The sequence below is a fragment of the Electrona antarctica genome, assembly GCF_951216825.1.
Source record: "Electrona antarctica genome assembly, chromosome: 8".
NCBI lineage: Eukaryota > Metazoa > Chordata > Actinopteri > Myctophiformes > Myctophidae > Electrona > Electrona antarctica.
The window spans coordinates 51384719-51403022 of NC_136789.1; the positions used below are offsets into that span (position 1 = coordinate 51384719).

Here is an 18304-nt window from a genome sequence, read left to right on the forward strand (position 1 = left end):
CCTTGTGCTTCCATGATTCGACCCGATGTCAGTTTCTGCCAATATTTCCATGTAGGGCGGGGGGGGACGACGCTTACTTCCTGCATCACTGGAGGAATGCTGGCCACGCATGTCACCGACAGGCAGCACCAGCCTTCTAACAATCGGAAATGTCATTTAAGCCCCGTGGCAGACTTGTTATAGTCACCGTCGTCACCCTCGTTTGTTTCACCAAGAGCCACTTCTGGCATGGCTGTTCGGGGGGCCAAGATAGCGCCTTGTAAATTAAGCAGGCACTCACGGGGCACGCATTCTTTGACGTTCCAAGGGTATGCCCGCTTCAATCTCCATGCTGCAGTGTGTAATTAGGCGAGTCGAAACGTGTTTGCACACTTGCACGCACGCCCACGTTTTAGACGAGTTCATGAAGGATGGCCTGCTTAGTTATGCCTTACATGCCACTCAAGCACGATCATGCCATCTCCGCCTTTCTTCTTGGTATATATATATATATATATATATATTCAATGGGGGTGGGGTTACCATTTCATATCTTCTGTATATATTCAATGAGGGTGGGGTGAAGAAGGGATACCATTTATTTTCTTCTGAAGTTCTGCCACTAGCTCCGCTGAGATGAGTGATGGTCATTGGTCACATATCTGTGGAAAGTGGTGACAGAATATCTCTCAGATAAGCGCACGGGTCCTCTTCACATAGCAGTCTTGCGTTGTAGTCACTTGACGTCTTGGGATTTTCCTCTTCAAATGGTCAACTCCCATGCTTTTCCTCTTCAATGGTCAACTCCCATGCTTTTCCTCTTCAATGGTCAACTCCCATGCTTTTCCTCTTCAATAGTCAACTCCCATGCTTTTCCTCTTCAATGGTCAACTCCCATGCTTTTCCTCTTCAATAGTCAACTCCCATGCTTTTCCTCTTCAATGGTCAACTCCCATGCTTTTCCTCTTCAATGGTCAACTCCCATGCTTTTCCTCTTCAATAGTCAACTCCCATGCTTTTCCTCTTCAATAGTCAACTCCCATGCTTTTCCTCTTCAATAGTCAACTCCCATGCTTTTCCTCTTCAATAGTCAACTCCCATGCTTTTCCTCGTCAATAGTCAACTCCCATGCTTTTCCTCTTCAATAGTCAACTCCCATGCTTTTCCTCTTCAATAGTCAACTCCCATGCTTTTCCTCTTCAATGGTCAACTCCCATGCTTTTCCTCGTCAATGGTCAACTCCCATGCTTTTCCTCGTCAATGGTCAACTCCCATGCTTTTCCTCTTCAATGGTCAACTCCCATGCTTTCTCTTCAATGGTCAACTCCCATGCTTTTCCTCTTCAATGGTCAACTCCCATGCTTTTCCTCTTCAATAGTCAACTCCCATTCTTTTCCGCGTCAATGGTCAACTCCCATGCTTTTCCGCGTCAATGGTCAACTCCCATGCTTTTCCTCGTCAATGGTCAACTCCCATGCTTTTCCTCTTCAATAGTCAACTCCCATTCTTTTCCGCGTCAATGGTCAACTCCCATGCTTTTCCATCTATCCTCCCACTTTCACTTCACTCTTCATCTTGGTTAATGCTGTTCTCAAGTGTATATTTCCGATGGATGCTGTTGCGGTGTATTTGAATTAAGCTGTTGGCCAGGAAGTGTTCTGAAAAGTCCAACATTCGTCTTCTTTTTGACGTTATAATAGAGTATACTCAAAGTAAAGACGATAATCCTAAATGCACTTATAGACATTACACGGGCTGGTGGTTATGCCACTTTGACAATGCATCACTACTTTAGTCTAGAGTACTGCAGTGTTGATGGGAGGGCTGATCTTCAGCAGAATGACATCTCTGTGTTTCACACGAGTCCATCCAAGAGCACCAGCGCTGGTCCAGGTCAGTGTGGTTGGCCTCTGAATGCAACGAGGGCTTGTGGGGCTGCCTGGGGCACACGTTTTGACATCAAAAGATTCCTTCAGTGCCTGATCACGCCATGGGTTGGTATGCCACTTTCCACCAGCTGAACTGGGTCCTTTCCTTGGCTTTTTCCATGTCCAATACTGACGAATACATTTCCGATGCTCTTCTGATCCATTTTGCCATGCGTTGTGTGGCCGAGTTGATGTGGGGAGTGTGCAGTCCTCTTCAGTCTTCGCGGCGTCGTTTGCGTCATTTCGTTTGATACAACGGTAGATTAGGAGAAATAGAAGCTTCATTCTAGTTTTTTTCTTTTTTAGCATGATTTTGTTTCATCATCTTGAACAGCAAATCCTGTCTGAATGTCCATTCTCCAATAAATGGAGACTTCTTTTTGCAACAAAAACCTTCTCCCGCAAAGCGGTGGTGCACATAGCCATATTCAGACATTGTAAAATTAGATCGCTGTATATGGTTAACTTGTTTAAGCACGCTTGGGCATGGTGACAACGTGAACCTTTTGAAGTGAACTTCATTAGGAAGGCATTTTCGGAACCTCTGTAGTGTCAACTGAACCACATCTCTCTACAGCTCATCGCGATCTCGTTCTCCGTTCTCCACAGTCGGCACACCCCCTTTTCACATTAGAGAAATCTTTGCATCTTGATTTTTTTCCCTCCCTAATCAGCATCACAGTGTGAGAGGGGAATAATACCGTACCTGCGTGCACTCAAGGATCGCCGAGACTCCACCTGTTCTGTGGCCGTATCGGAATCCCTGGAGGACTCGTTGTTTGTGTCCGGGTTGGGGGACGACGACGAGTGCCTCCTCGGGGGCTCCGTCTTCGCCGCAGGGGCGGCGTTTGTCTGGAAGCGTTTCTTCCGGAGAGCGAGGAGGGAACTCGGGGTGCCCTTTGGCGCCGCCGCCGCCGCCGCAGCAGCAGCAGGAGCAGCAGCAGCAGCAGGAGCAGCAGCAGAGCCCTCCGGCCGAGGCCTGGCTCTGAAGGGCGGAGGCGCCGGCTCCTCTCTGAGCCTCAGAACCGACTCGGCTCTCAGTTGCCTGCCTTTCATGATGCGACTCTTATCGCGGAGGGACAGGGGCCTGCCTCCTCCGAACGGCCGGGGGATGCTGAACAGAGAGGGCGCCTCCCTGCGGGGGTGCTTGGGAGGCCCGTGCTCCAGCAGAGGAGGGGGCGGGTGGAAGCCGCCGGGCGTGTGTGCGTTGTCGTCGTCGTCGGGCATCCTCCTCTTGCGCGACAGCTCTCCGTGCCGCTCCGGGGGGCTGCCGTGGCCGTGGTGGTAGGACGAGGAGGGTGGGCCTCCTTTCCATGGGGGGGGTCTGTACGGCGGGGCGTTGGAGTGGCTTTGGGGCGACCTGTCTGCGCCGTGGTGGGGTATGCCGCCGCCGCGCCCGCCGTGCCCCCCCCGCCCGCCATGCTGCTTCCTGGCATCCTGCACGGCAGGCCACCTGCATAATCCACCAACAACAACACAAAAAAGCATTACAATGGCAGATCCACGTGTGTGAGATGTGGGGAAGGGGGTAAGGGATCTTTTAAAAGCTTTTTATCATATTTTATGCTGCCCACCCTCCCCTTCACTATAAGGCCATGATAGCATCAAACAGGTGGGAGAGGTAAAACTTGCACATTACAGTGGTAACACTCTTCTGATTGGCAGCAGGTGAAAACACTTTTTTTTTAAAGCATCAGAGGCCCCTTTTTTTAACGCCCCCTCTCAATAACTACGACTTGGTGCAGGATTTTAAGAGGTAAAGATTACGACGGCCCTTTTCAGTGGCAGGACTGGGCCGCCTTGTGGCCCCTTGGCCTTCAATAAAGCCTTTTTACCCAGCCGGCATTGCGGCTTCGTTCTTGTACCTCTCTGGATATGGGCCTCTCCCCTGGAGCTCCCGGGGCTTCCTCTGTGAGCCAGAGGGCCCGCCATTGTGCTGCGGAGAGAACGCTCCTCCTCCCGGCACGTTCCAGGGCTTGCCGCCGCCGCCACCACCGCCACCGCCGCCACCGCCACGAGGCAAGCGGTCGTACGGCCGCCCCCTGGGACTGTGGTGGCCGCGCGGGTCGCGCCCACCCCGTTGCTCCTGCTCCTTCTGGGGGAATGCCGCCGGCGGCCTTTTGGGGGCCCGGAAAGAGCCGCCGCCGCCGTGGTTGTTGGGGGAGTGCGCCGGCGGCGGGGAGCCTCGCTGCCTGTCGGCCGGGTGGTAGTGGCGCGGGGAGTGGGAGGGGCGGTGGGACGAGGAAGGGGGCCCGTGAAAGGGCGGCGGCGGCCGCCGGTGGCCCTCGGCGGGGGACCCGCGCATGGGGCTGCGGGAGGACGAGCGGTGAGGGACGTGGGGGGAGCGGCTGGGCCTGGACGATGGGGAGGGTCCGCTGTTGTGGTGGCCGGAGGAGGGGGCGGCGGGTCTGTTGTTGTGACCCGAGGGGGAGGGCCTGCCGTGACCGGGAGGGGAGTGCCTGTTGTGAAGGGAAGGGGAGGGCCTGCCGCGGCGAGGGTCCATTTGGGAAGGGCGTGCTTGGAAGGAGCCGTGGTTCGGGGACTTCCAGTGATTGAACGGAGGAGGCGGCTCCCGTCGGTCTCCCATCAGCGGGGCGCGCTTGGAGAACGGAGGGCGTCCTCTGCCTCCTCCTCGTCCTCTGCCTCCTCCTCCTCTGGAGTCCCTCCAGCCGGGAGGCCCGGACGATGCGGCGTAGTCCTGGTCATTGCGACGACCTTTGGAGTGGGGCGCGTAGCGCACTTCAGACGACACGTTACCGTCGGCGAAGGGCCTGCAGAGGACAAAACACACACACACACAGCAGGTTGTTACAGGGACGTGCGTAGGTTCAAATTCCATGCATGATTTCACTCTCCACTAGGGATGGGTCCGATTCATCGACAATCGTTAATAGGACCCGAAATCTCGACAAGGGGATTTTTTTATTCATAGGGTGTGTGTGTGCGCGCATGCATGCTCTGTGTGTGTGTGTGTGTGTGTGTGTGTGTGTGTGCATGCGAGCCAACTGAATGTTTTCTAAAAAAGGACAACTTGTTTTCCCCATCCTGACCAGCCTATTATTATTATTGCATTTTGGCTATGTGCAATAACTAACTGCAAGCCAATGAACGAACCAATCAGTAGCATTGTCAGTATTTGTCTTAATTTCTAATTGTCTCCACCAGGCCGAAGGCATGGGGAGAGAGTATGTTTTGCACTCCGTCCGTCCGTCCGTCCGTCCGTCCGTCCGTCCGTGTGTCTGTCCGTCCGTCTGTGATCAATCAGCTAATCTCCGGCACCGTTAACCCGGTCGATGCCAAATTTTGCACACACACTCCCTGGATGCCAACGATGAACCTCTGCCCCAAAATTTCCAGAACGGCCTGTTATAGCGCCACCAGGAGGCCGCTTTGTGCAAAACAAGTTTTTGGACAGTACACCTACAGATTTTGTCCAAACATCACGCAAATTGGTACACAGTCTCTCTAGAGCCATTCAACGAAACGGGTCTTTCAGATTTCTCAGACTCCATCCTGATTGGCTAAGATTGGCATCCAAAGCAAGCAGGAGTGCTCAGTTTCAAACAAAATGCTGCAAATCATGAACACATAGTGTGATTTCAGTGAAATTGTGCACGCACATTCCCACTAGGCTGAGGAAGAAATGCCACATGAACATTTTAAACTCAGCCTCATGGTGGCGCTATAACTGGCAGGAAAGTGTTTTTACCTCTAACTGCATGGATCTGTGGATAACTTTGTATGCCAACTCCCTAGAGGCCAAGGAAAAACCTTTGCCTGGATTTTTTCACATCTGCTCTTTATAGCGCCACCAGGAGGCCGACATATGTAAAACACATTTTCTAATATTACTCCTTCAGATTTTATCCAAATTTCACGCAAATCGGTACACATCAGGGCTCCAGCGTGCGACCTATTAGGTCGCATATGCGACTTAATCTATTAAGGGTGATACTTAAAATTGAATGAGGTCGCACAGGTGCGACTTGCTGGAAGGATGAGTGGAGGAAAAAAAAACATCCCGCAGTGCTTGCCCGTTCCATTGATTGAAAACATTGGACGTTCGCCTGACGCCCAGTGTTCAAAGAACGATCGTTCACGAAAACCCACAAATAAGCCCTTCAGACGAGAATTGCGCAAACGGGCGCGGCGCGACCTGCCGCGGTACAAACTGGACGAACCGAGGCGAATATATATATTCAGGTCTGAACGCAGCTTATCCGACACAAATTAACTAATCTTTCTCAGCTGTACAATTTCACTGGAGCGCGCAGCGCGCATATCTAACTGCATGATGATCAGTCATGATCTACACAGACAGCCGACTCCCGACCCAAACACTGAGTGAAACTTAGTAAACGTGTTGTTTGATTAAACATGTGCCACGAAAAATAGCTTCCAAAGCTTGTTATGTTTGCATCGAGGAGGTAGCCTATGTGTCCATACCATACGTGAAAATAGCTGATCTACAAGCTCACAACGCGTCGCGTCCGCGACGCGTTGTGAGCTTGTAGATCAGCTATTTTCAGCACGCAGAGATATGCAGGCTCTGAGAGCATTCAGAAACTTTTGCCTTCACAATAAAAGCATGCAGCTTTCACAAGTTGGCCCATAAAGACAAGGAAAAGGATTAAGAATTTGGTGGCATTTCACATTGCAAAATATTTTTTCCAAAATGTAGAAATATTATAATAAGGAATTAATTTGGATAATGGTAATGGAGATATTGTACAAATTGTCACTTTATTACTCCAAAAGGTTTGGACTGCATTTAATTTTCAACACAAAACCTTAAACTGACTTTCTGTGTGTGGAATATAAATATTGCCTTTATTGACTGAGTGACTTTGTGGTGGGTTGAAACCATCTACAGTATTTTGAAGTATAACCAGGTAGGTTGCTGTTTTTTACACAGTGACCTTTGTAGGGGGTTTTATGATTCAAACCTTTAATGGTGGAAACCACTACATAAATAAATGGCGCCCGATGTGGGGGCATGATAAGATCATGTATTAATACCACGCTATACAAAGAAAAAAAAATGGTGCTACCTAATTTGTGGTGGCGCTACCAAATGAAAAGGTAGGTGGCACCAGTGCTACCTGTGAAAAAGTTAGTCTGGAGCCCTGGTACACATGCTCTCCATAGTCATGTGATCAAGACGGGTTTGTTTGATTTCTCATAATCCACCCTCATTGGCTACGATTGGCTTCTAAACTTTTCAGGAGTAGCCCGCTTTGTACCCGTTTTGTACAAATCGCCACAACTACTCAACGCAGCGTCCGATTGTGGTGAAACTGTGCATGCATATTCCCACTAGGCTTTGGAAGAAATGCCACTTGACAGTTTTCAAATCAGCCTCATGGTGGCGCTACAACAGGCCAAGCCAGGCCAAACATCACACTCACTCCTATCCTCCTGGTGGAGACCTGTGCCCAGAAGGGCACTTTTTATTATATTTATTTATTTATTTAGTTGACAATAATTTAACTGTAGGCCAGTGTTTTGAGACATAGGCTATATTGTCTTCTATTGCTACAAAATTATGATCTTGAAAGTGGCAAATTTCAGTGGTGGAGTAAAAACAACAAGGTCACATGGCTTTGGGGAGTTTGGGCAGCAGATCTACAAGCTCTCAACATGTCATGCTGCAATGTGCTGTGGGCTTGTAGATCACCAATTTGGATAAAATGTATAAAAAAAAAAACGGGGAAAAAATAGGTTTTTGTTCAATATTTAATATTGAACAAATAAACTGATTTTTCCCCGATTTGTTTTAATGTTTGAAGCCTGTGCATGCACTTCATACAGCACTATGTTCCATATTCTGCTACAGTACATGTTTGCACTTTAATTAAATTAAAGCTGCATTTGATGGGGGGGGGGGATTGTTACTTAAACGATGTTGGTGCTTCTTGCACTAATCGGAAGTATCGGCCAAAAACCATATCGGTCGATCACTACCCACTAGGTCACCAAAATTCCTCTTCTGATAAATGTTGATGCCAACATTAAAGCCAAACATTCGCCTGCCAAACTACAAGCTCACAAACGTGTCGCACTACGAAGGGAAACCTGAGTTAGGACGGGTCCAGGCATGTGCAAAAATATGAAACGCAACTATATCGTTACATTGTTCCACATTGCATTTGTTGCTTACATCGGAAAGTTGTAATGTAAAGTGAATTAAAATTATGATGGCACCAATATCAATTTCAAGCCTTTCAAATTCACATCACTCTATATATACACACCCACAGCCGTTTCCCTCCCTCCATACTGGCAACCATTCAGCACATATTCTGAATCAATACAGATTCTGAATCCTCAGTCATTCACCTCTGCCAAGAAATTATGAATAAGGTGACTGTGCTGGAAACTGGGCCAACGAGTTGAGTTGGCTGGCTCCCCACCCACCCCCCCACACACACACACACACCCACACCCACACCCACACCCACACCCACACCCACACCCACACCCACACCCACACACACACACACACACACACACACACACACACACACACACACACACACACACACACAAAGGCTGTCCCAGAACATTCGGGGTTCGAATGTTCGCTCGTTAGGGTTGGCACTCGAATCTTAATTAATGGGCTTGAACCATTCGTTTTTTTATGCATAAGAGTACTATGTTCATGTTGTGTTTACAATAATTTGAAAGTCCTGCATGACAGCAGAAGAGACAAACACAGTGACAGACACACACACACACTCAATGCGCTTCTGAGTAGAGTACACAGGTGGAACAAATTAATGAACGAGTGACAGCTAACGAGCAAGCTACACTCTCGTCTTAGCTGCCTGCCAGCAAGCTTAACAGAGACATTGGGAAGGATTTTTGGTCTGACAAAAAATATGGACAGTTGTACAGGTACTCACAATTACCTTGTTTTGGGGGCTGCGTGAGAAATCATGGCTCATTTTTATAGAATGATGAGCTCGGAGATAAGCTGTTTTCGCGGAGCACATGTCAGAGCCACTTGACGCTCTGTGTGTGTGTGTGTGTGTGTGTGTGTGTGTTGGGAGAGACGTGAGAGATTCATAAAGAGAGGGCGCTGTGCTAATCATGTTCAAGGCGGATATCTCGTGTTGAATTGCAGCCTGGTTAAAAGCACTCGGAGAAATTAATTAATTGGAAACAAATGGTTCGATGTTCGCTCGAAAATTCCTGCCGAAGTTCGAGTCCTAAAAACAGGGCTAGGGTACACACACACACACACACACACACACACACACACACACACACACACACACACACACACACACACACACACACACACACACACACACACACACACACACACACACACACACACACACACACACACACACACACACACACACACACACACACACACACACACACACACACACACACACACACACACACACCCCAGGTGTATGCCTGTCACAAAAAAGTGTAAAAACAATTATTTTAGATATAATTTCCATGACATTGTGCATTTGTTTGTCCAACTGTATGTAATGTGTTTTTTTATTTATGGACATATCCTGATGTTTCTTTGAAGATTTTGTTTAGTGTTTGTGCTGCCATGTGGGTGTGGGGGGGGGAATATATATATGTGAATAATTGCTTTGAAAATACTATGTTGTAAAGAAAAATCGATAACAACCATATGTTAAAAAAAAAAAGAAAGATATAATTTCCATGTCGAAAAATGTTAATACATTTTCAAATATAAAAAAGGAACCGAAATAGCAGATCTACAAACGTGTGTGTCACTTCATGACAGAGTCCATGGCATGAGATCACTTAAGAGTTTAATAGTACAACACAAAGGATGTTTTCAGTATACTGGCTTCCTTATCATCCCCCAGGAGATAATATTTCAGTGCCTGGCTGGCTGTAACCCACCCTCCCATTCTTGCGTTGACTAGAGAAAGGCTCGGTGCCTTCAGCTTTTACTGCAACCCTTTCCAACTCGACAACATGTGCATTCCCAGTCAGCCACCATCTATTTTAGACCCAGTTAACCCATTTAGACCCGAGAAAAGATTCAACAAATGTCTTCTAAATCACGAGAGTTTTCTGAAAAACCTATGTTTCTGTGTCAGTGGTTCTCCCATTTTTTCATGTCAAGGACCCCCAGAATTATATATATATATATATATATATTTGGCTGGGGACGCCCATCTGAAAATATGTTGTTCCAGGGACCCCCACGGACGCAAAGATACGAGTTAAAAACGTTCGCTGTGAAAGAACATATTCAAAGATTTGTGCCACTATTTCACGATTTTTCAAAAATAGCAGATCTACAAGCTCGTAGCGCGGCACTTGGTGCCGCGCTATGAGCTTGTAGATCTGCTATTTTTCCAATGGCTAGAGTATAACATAATGCTTAAAACACCAAAAGGGGTTCCCGTCCCGAATGGATTAATAAATAAACTAGTATAAACGTAGCCATGGTCAATGTTAGATATCTAGCAAACAAATTATTTTTAGTAAGAGAAATCTATGCAAATCTGGGAACTAAATCGTTACCAAGAAATTTCTTCACCAATGTGTTTCTAAAGGTGTCTAATAACATGTACTAAAAGTTTGAAATTCAACTCCCGTGGGAAATTGAGTTATTAGCATAATATGCATAATATGCCCATAACATCCTATATAAGGCAAAAAAGTCCAAATTTCATCATTCTTTAAGTAACATGTGACATATGAAACTAGGGTGTTTGCATGATTCTGAATCCATTCCAAGCATTAGTTTTGCACAAAAAACACTCCTTGGGAGGAAAACGGCCACACAAACGTGATGAGGTCAGCACATTTGGTCAAGTGGATATGGCCTAATTTAGCCCAAGGAGTGTTTTTTGTGCAAAACTAATGCTTGGAATGGATTCAGAATCATGCAATCACCCTAGTTTCATATGTCACATGCTACTTACAGAATGATGAAATTTGGACTTTTTTGCCTTATATAGGATGTTATGGGCATATTATGCATATTATGCTAATAACTCAATTTCCCACGGGAGTTGAATTTCAAACTTTTAGTACATGTTATTAGACACCTTTAGAAACACATTGGTGAAGAAATTTCTTGGTAACGATTTAGTTCCAAGATTTGTCAAATACCTGATAAAATGCCCTTACTATTTATTTAGTTACAGTGATCTTATTCACTTACTCCCAATATAATCAGTTGACCAGAGTCCCCCCCAGGGGTCAATACTACGCCCCTCCCTTCCCCCCCCCCCCCCCGTCTACAGCGTAGAGCTATTTTTGGTGAAGAGATTCGAGTCTACACCATCTCTTCGCCCCAAACACAGCTGATCTACAACCTCATGACGACACGGACACGCCACGTTGTGCTGCATTGTGTGAACTTGTAGATCAGCCATTTTCGCTGAAATGTGTGCCCCAGAATAGTGACAGAAATCTGGTTAGACAGGGCCAGCATTCAGTGTTGATTTCGTCGACTAAAACTAAGACGAAAAATGTCCGTCGACTACCTTTTTTCCCACTGACAAAAACTAAATGGAAACTAAATGAAAACTAAGCAATGACTAAAACTAAGAGTAAATATATTGACAATTTCGTCAGCAAATAAAAACCAGACTAAAATGTTAGGAAGGGACTAGTGGACAAGAGATCCATTATAACACTTGGTTCGTTGCATGCTGGAAATAGCTGATCTACAAGCTCACAACATGTCGCGAGCTTGTAGATCGGCTATTCTCAGTCATTACGATGGCATCAAGGCCCGCCAAAATAAATTTTAGTCGACTAAATCAACTGTAGATTTGGTCGACTAAAACCTAGTCTAACACTAAAACATTCCAGGTGACTAACGTGACTGAAACTAAATTAAGTATGAACTATTGACCCATTTTGGGCGGGAACCCCTTTTGGTGTTTCAAGCATTCCGTTATACTTTAGCTATTGAAAAATAGCAGATCTACAAGCTCATAGCGCTCGCTATGAACTATCGTAAAAATGCGGCACAAATCTTTGAATAGGTATATATTCTTTCAGAGCGAACGTTTTTTTTATTTCGACGTCAGGCCTAAAAGGGTTAAAATAATATCAAATGTGCTGCCAAAAACAACACTGCTAGCATTGCGACGCTCATCGAGGCCTGTCCACCAGACTGGCAGACTACAGACTCTATCAGTCCTGGGCGTGGAATTGCCACTATCTACTCTACTAAGTTTAGCTGTGCAAAGGTTGAACTCATCCTCGAAATGTCTTGCCCTTGTGCTTAAAGCTGAGCCACGCGTACTTATGATAACACACAGGCCTGAGGCCTGCGAGGCACACACTTCTCAGAGCCGACTGCTCACATTTATCACCAAACATGACGGAATAACTTTCAATGGACTCATTTGAACATTCACAGAATTATAACTCGGGCTATGGATTTCATGAATCTACTGTCTGGCCCATTTAGACCCGAGGACGATTCTTCTAAAATGTCTTAAAAAACCCATGTTTCTGTGTCAGTGGTGCTCAACCTTTTTCATGTCAAGGACCACCAGAATTATACAGTATGCATTTGGCCTCCGACCCCCATCTGAAAATATATTGCTCCAGGGACCCTCCCCAGAAGCATTTGAGTTCAAAACGTTTGCTCTCAAAGAATATATATTCAAAGATTTGTCACATTTTCACGATTCTTCAAAAATAGCAGACCTACAAGCTCGTAGCCGCGCTATGAGCTTGTAGATCTGCTATTTTTCAATAGCTAAAGTATAACAATCCTTAAAACACCAAAAGGGGTTCCCGCCCAGAATGGCTTAGACTAGACTACAGAATGTACAGTATAACTGGAGTGGAGACCCACGTTCACACAATTGTGAAGGATCTTCAGTTTCTCTCCATCCACTCACAATGATTTTGGCAAAGGTACCATCAAGTAGTATACCAACAATGGTGATTTGGCTGCAGAAGCCTACCTGCCAGATCATCTTCCTTATTCAAGTAAAAATCACACCCGTGTGAACTGAGTGGTGTAAGGTCTTATATAGACTGATCAGCTGTGGTCTGACGTAATGTCTGACGTAATGAAATCACACCCGTGTGAACTGGGTGACCATAGCAACCGTGCTCATTTTTTGAGCACACACAGACAGACAAACAAAGCCAGTTGTAGGAGTGGTTTACACCACTCAAAATATATATATTTTTTAAAGCCAGGTTTTGATCATGTGAAACTATAAAGGGAGGGCGGGGGGGGACCAGTGTGGTGGAAATACTACAAGTAAACAGAGTACTAGTAGTGAATGTGGTGAGTCAGAGCCATGTATGGATAAGTGTCATCAGCATTAGTGTATGTATAGTTTAGCCTATTTACTTTTATTCAACTGCTCCTCAGGTTTCATCAATGCAGCTGATTGAATCAAAATATGATTTAAAAATAAGACCGCTGTTGACCAATACGTTACCCCTAGTCGTCGTCGTCCCCTAATCAAAATAATAGCACCGACTGACCAGGTGGGGCACTCCGGCCAGGATTCCTGGCAACGCAATGGGACCGTGTGTGGATATCAAACGGAACACAACCACCCTAAAGAGTAAAGACTAATCATTGTTTATATTCCTGCACTATACCTGCATCCAGTGATCTTGGTACATAGAAATTGACTTTCAAATTTATTTTTTGTTTTGATTGTATTGCTGTATTGTGCTTTGGCAATGTAAACGTATGTTTTCTCATGCCAATAAAGCCCTTTGAATTGAATTGAATTGTGTGTGACCTCAACTTCCCAGACCTCCACGTGTTTGTAATGATGGTAGATTATGTAGCTGTGAATCTGATACAGTGAGGGCTGAGGGGATTCAACTCTGCCCATCAAATACAACACGTACACTATTTTTAACCACTTTGAACCCTGCTCTGGGGACGGAGGACCTTCGCCAAAAACACCCGGTCTACGCATGCCCACGCACAGCGCATCACAGCTTGGGCTGTTTTTTTTGGCTGAAGAGGTTTGGGGTTTTGAGGGGAAATACCAGATGATCTAGTAACGAGCCCTGGGGGACCCCGACAACTAAGTATATAGGGTGGTAAAGCCATGAGGGGTGTTGGGGTGGTTTTAATGGATAAAATACGACGCCCCTCCGCCCCTTGCTGTCGTCTCTGTCACTTACTGGTGTGAATGGCCCTTTCACACTGAACGCCACCAGGTGAAACCCATCATCAAAGAAAGGAAAGAACATTCTTGGGGTTGGACAACCTGCATTATTCCAGTCACGACGGTGTTTACACCCTTCAAGGCGGGAAGCCCTTTTGGGGTTCTTGTTATGTACAGTATTATAGCAACATATCATTAATACATGGATTTAGAAGGCGTATTTAGAATCGACCTCGGTCCAAAATGCGTTGTATACCAAATCTCTCAGAATTGGTAAAACCAGTAAGATGCCTTAAAACTCCTTTGCTCCCCTAGTGTTAGCATGCTGGTGCACCAAAATTTGGTGGTCAAATGCGGAAGTAGACGTTCTGAGACGGTACTTCCGGCAGTCTTCCGGGAACAACACCACTGGCATTAGCCCGCAGCCTTTGGCTAGCAGCACAAGCAGCTACATTTTCATGGATTTACATGGACAGCTCTCGAACCTTTGGAGATGCGGCGCTTTGAAAATCGGGTTATAATGGAGGCTCGACGGAGCTGGATTTAATAAACCGCATCGCTGGTGGTGACGGAGGAGGTCCACACGAGCACGAGCAATGCAACAAAGGTAAACAGACAGACGGCGCGTGGTGGCATAAATAGGTCCCAATAGCCTAGCTACGTTTATAAGCGTAGGTGGCAAGAAAATAATTAATATAGGCGAGAGCGACCGCAGGGCTGAGCCACTCTCCCGGAATAATGTCACTTCGTTATGTCAGCACTGTCATAGAAGTTTCATTTTAAATTGTCACATGTAAGAAATGTGACTGTGACACTAAAGTTAACCAGAGATCTCACCCATGTAGGCTATTTACTTACACACACACACCATTGCAAACTGACAGCGGTATTGTTTCTCACTCTACAGTGCTGTTTAGAGTAGAAAGGGGTGCTTTGCCCGGTTGTGACCAAATAAATCTCTTAGTGGCAAAATCTCCATCTCTTTTTAACTTTGCATGTTTTTTTTGGATTTCTTAGTAAACTTGATTTCCCCTTAAACCATTTTGGGCAGGAACCCCTTTTGGTGTTGTGTTGTGCTTTAGCTATTGAAAAATAGCAGATCTACAAGCTCATAGCGAGGTCTGCTATTTTTGAAAAATCGAAGAACGACTGACATTGAAACATAGCCTTTTCAGAAAACTGTCATTTTCAAACTTTAGAATCTGATCTCAGGTCAAAATGGTTTAAATAGAAAATTACATTTACAGTCTATGCGCAGCTTGGTCTTCAGAGACACTTATAACTAAATGTAACCCATTTAGACCTGGTGTAACCTATACGGTGTTTTACCTTTAATGCCGGCTGCGCCCTCTGTGTCACATACACCTCTGTGTCTCATAAAGCATTTTTCTTTTTTTATACAAATTTGAAGGTTTTCAGAAAACCTTAGGTTAGGTTTTAGGAAGCGTTTTTAGAATCGGCCTGCCGCCTCAGGTCTAAATGGGGTAAGTGCTTTGTGAATTAAAATCCAAGCGAAGAGTGTCCAATAAACGGAGGTGTATTGGTCGCTTCACAAGACTGTCCGTATTTTTTTCCACACGAACATGCTACTTTACACAACAGGTTTACAAGTGAGTGTGTAATGCATCCTCACTCCTCGCATAGGGCCATAGGCTACACAAGCTGCTGCCAGACAGTATCCTATCTGCACGCAACGATGCCTCAGCCACAGTCGAAGAAGAGAAAGAAACTTCGTTCAAAGCAAACTTTTAACTTCAGCTCCTATAATTCAAAGCATTCCTTGAGAAGATTTACAAAGACTAAAAGCTAAAGTACTTGTTAACTACTATGTATACACTACACAAGGTAAAATAAAAAGTGCACGTGCCGTTCACCGTTGCACCCCTGTCCATAACCATGGCGGTGAACTTCATGTGTACATTGTACACATACATATGTACATGGAAACTATACCAATGATAGGATGCCAGGTCAACAAATGAACATGGACCAAAGGTCTGGTTATAATGTATTCACCATTAACATGCCACTACCAATTGTTCAAAATAACTTTTGTACGAACCATGTACAACCCAGATTCGGCACAAACAAGGGACTAAATTATTTTCGCTCCTATGCCACCAAAATGTGGAACGCCCTACCAACAGTCATTAAGACATGCAAATCCCTTGACTCCTTCAAAACCGCTCTCAAAGGGCACCTACGGATGGCTGCAATTCGAAACTGGCCCCCGTCAAATCTGAATCCCCCCCCCCCCCTTTTCCCTCACTGTATATGTTTCTTTTCCCTTTTTACCTCCATTATGATGAATTCCTGTCCTGTTCTGTTCTTTGTCTATATACAAGTGTCTATTTGTACGTCTCTAAATGTTTTGATGAATTGAACATGGTGGACCCTATTGTAAACAAGTGTAATGCTTAATTGGGTCGTCCACTCACAGTTAACAGCCTTTGTATTGAGTTTGTGCTTGAAATGTACTGTAATTCTGCAAACTGTTAATAAATATTTCAATCAATCAATCAATGGCCTGGACGGTTAGCTCAACCGTCTGGGCACCTAGGCTGCCAAGCCACCCCAGACGGCGAGCCGCGGGCTCGACTCCCGGTCCCGTCACTACCCGTCTCTCTCCCCATTCTTCCTGGCTCGCTCTACTTACGGTACCATACCATACAGGCATAAAAGCCCCTAAAACAAATCTTTAAAAATAATATATAAAATAACCTTTGCAGCTTTAAGTCAGTACTACAGTACCATACCACCTTGTGAACAATTGGACCACAATGGATTTCTACGCAGGACTCAGACATGTGTTCGCACATTACATAATAGACGTTTTACCATCCCGTTTTCAAAACAAATTGCATTACGATAAACATCACGCAATAAAGGACGTTTTCATTTAAAAACAACCCACGTTGTACGTTACCTTGGCTTAAAGCGAGGCGGTCCCAAACGTGCCCGGGGCATCTTTGGCAGTGAATACCTGAAGAGACACAAACATTAGTTACATCAAAATCCAATCAAAAACATCACAACTTTAAGATATAACTGCCATAATCCTCTCAAGCGCAATTCATCATGCGTGTGCATCTACTTTCACTAGTTGGAACATGTAATAACATGTTCCATGTAATTACAATCCTCGGTTAATCCATCCATTTGTAACGCCAGTTGCACAACACAGTTTATATTCATTCAAACATGTCTGTATGTTGACGACGTTCCTGGCCGGTGAGGAACATGAAACAAAGACCCATCTTTCATGTTATTATGGTCAGAATAATGTACGTGACACTTTGACCTGAGCTCAGAATGGCCTGGTCAAATCTCTCAAACCACGCAACCATTTTTCACATTGACAGTTTTCAAACGTGTGTGTGTGTATACAATATGTAGTTTGTTTTAGGTGACATTCAACAATTTATCTTGAATTTAGTAGGGATTTGAGGCCAAAATTAAACGACATTATTCCCATTGCCGTGCCCGTTGGTTGGTGTTGAAGACACCCATGTTTTGCTGGCGACTAGCGATAGCTAAAATGACCAATGTACACTGCAGGCTTACGACATTGTTATCTACACAGTATCGCAGACACATCCATTCGTTAAATTAACGTCTGCAAACCCTGTAATGACGCGTGTAATTCCGACACAACGACACCTTAATAATGTAGCTATTGCTAGACAAGCAAGTGTTCCAATTTGAACTAAAGCATAACTTTCAGTTTCAGTTTATTATTATCACCAGATTAGCAGCACGGCGCCGGACGTTAGGCTAAAGGAATGCAAGGCCACCGAGCTAGCATGTTGCTAAAGCCCCGGCAGCCAGTTGAGCTACTTTGGGCGTTTTATTTTTGCTTTTATACGTAAATAGCACACATTCCACCGCACATATAAATAAATAAAAAAGACAGTCAACTCGTTCTTTGTTTTATTTATTGCTATAAGATATACAATCACAGTAAAATAATGTAAGACATCAAACACTTACCAGCCAGACCGTCCTGTGACTGTGAGATAAATCCTTCTCCGTGTTGCCAGATTGTGTGAGAAATAAGCATCCAGGTCTATGAAAACAAGACCAAAAGAAGCGACTACTGGGATATTTGAAGATCTACAAGCTTGTAGATCTGCTATTTTCAAAAATAATGATAATAATCTTGGAAAGAAAGAGACAAACGTGGAATATTTTTGAAGATTCTTAATACAAATCTGTTATGGGGGTCCCTTGGGCCGGCACAACATCTTTTTAGATGTAGGGTCCAGGGTCCTT

General features: G+C 45.2%; 1 protein-coding gene across 1 annotated transcript; it reads right to left on the reverse strand.

Annotated features, from left to right (window-relative positions):
* Positions 1 to 6: 6 nt before the first annotated feature.
* On the reverse strand, positions 7 to 18101 carry LOC306927530 (uncharacterized protein). The gene is made up of 4 exons (XM_079507302.1): positions 18023 to 18101; positions 16959 to 17015; positions 3773 to 4678; positions 7 to 3360 (listed from the first exon to the last, which is right to left on the reverse strand). Exons 2-4 carry the CDS (start codon positions 16997 to 16999, stop codon positions 2574 to 2576), a joined length of 1734 nt encoding a protein of 577 aa, XP_079363428.1. The 5' UTR covers positions 17000 to 17015; positions 18023 to 18101; the 3' UTR covers positions 7 to 2573.
* Between the last annotated feature and the right edge of the window lie 203 nt (positions 18102 to 18304).

Excerpts from the sequence above, each read along its gene's own strand:
- LOC306927530 (XM_079507302.1), bottom strand. The coding sequence starts at position 16,999 with ATGCCCCGGGCACGTTTGGGACCGCCTCGCTTTAAGCCAAG. Across the intron at positions 4,679-16,958 it reads CCGCCTCGCTTTAAGCCAAG|GCCCTTCGCCGACGGTAACG; the intron begins GTAACGTACAAC and ends TGTCCTCTGCAG. Across the intron at positions 3,361-3,772 it reads AGAGGCCCATATCCAGAGAG|GTGGCCTGCCGTGCAGGATG; the intron begins GTACAAGAACGA and ends TGGATTATGCAG.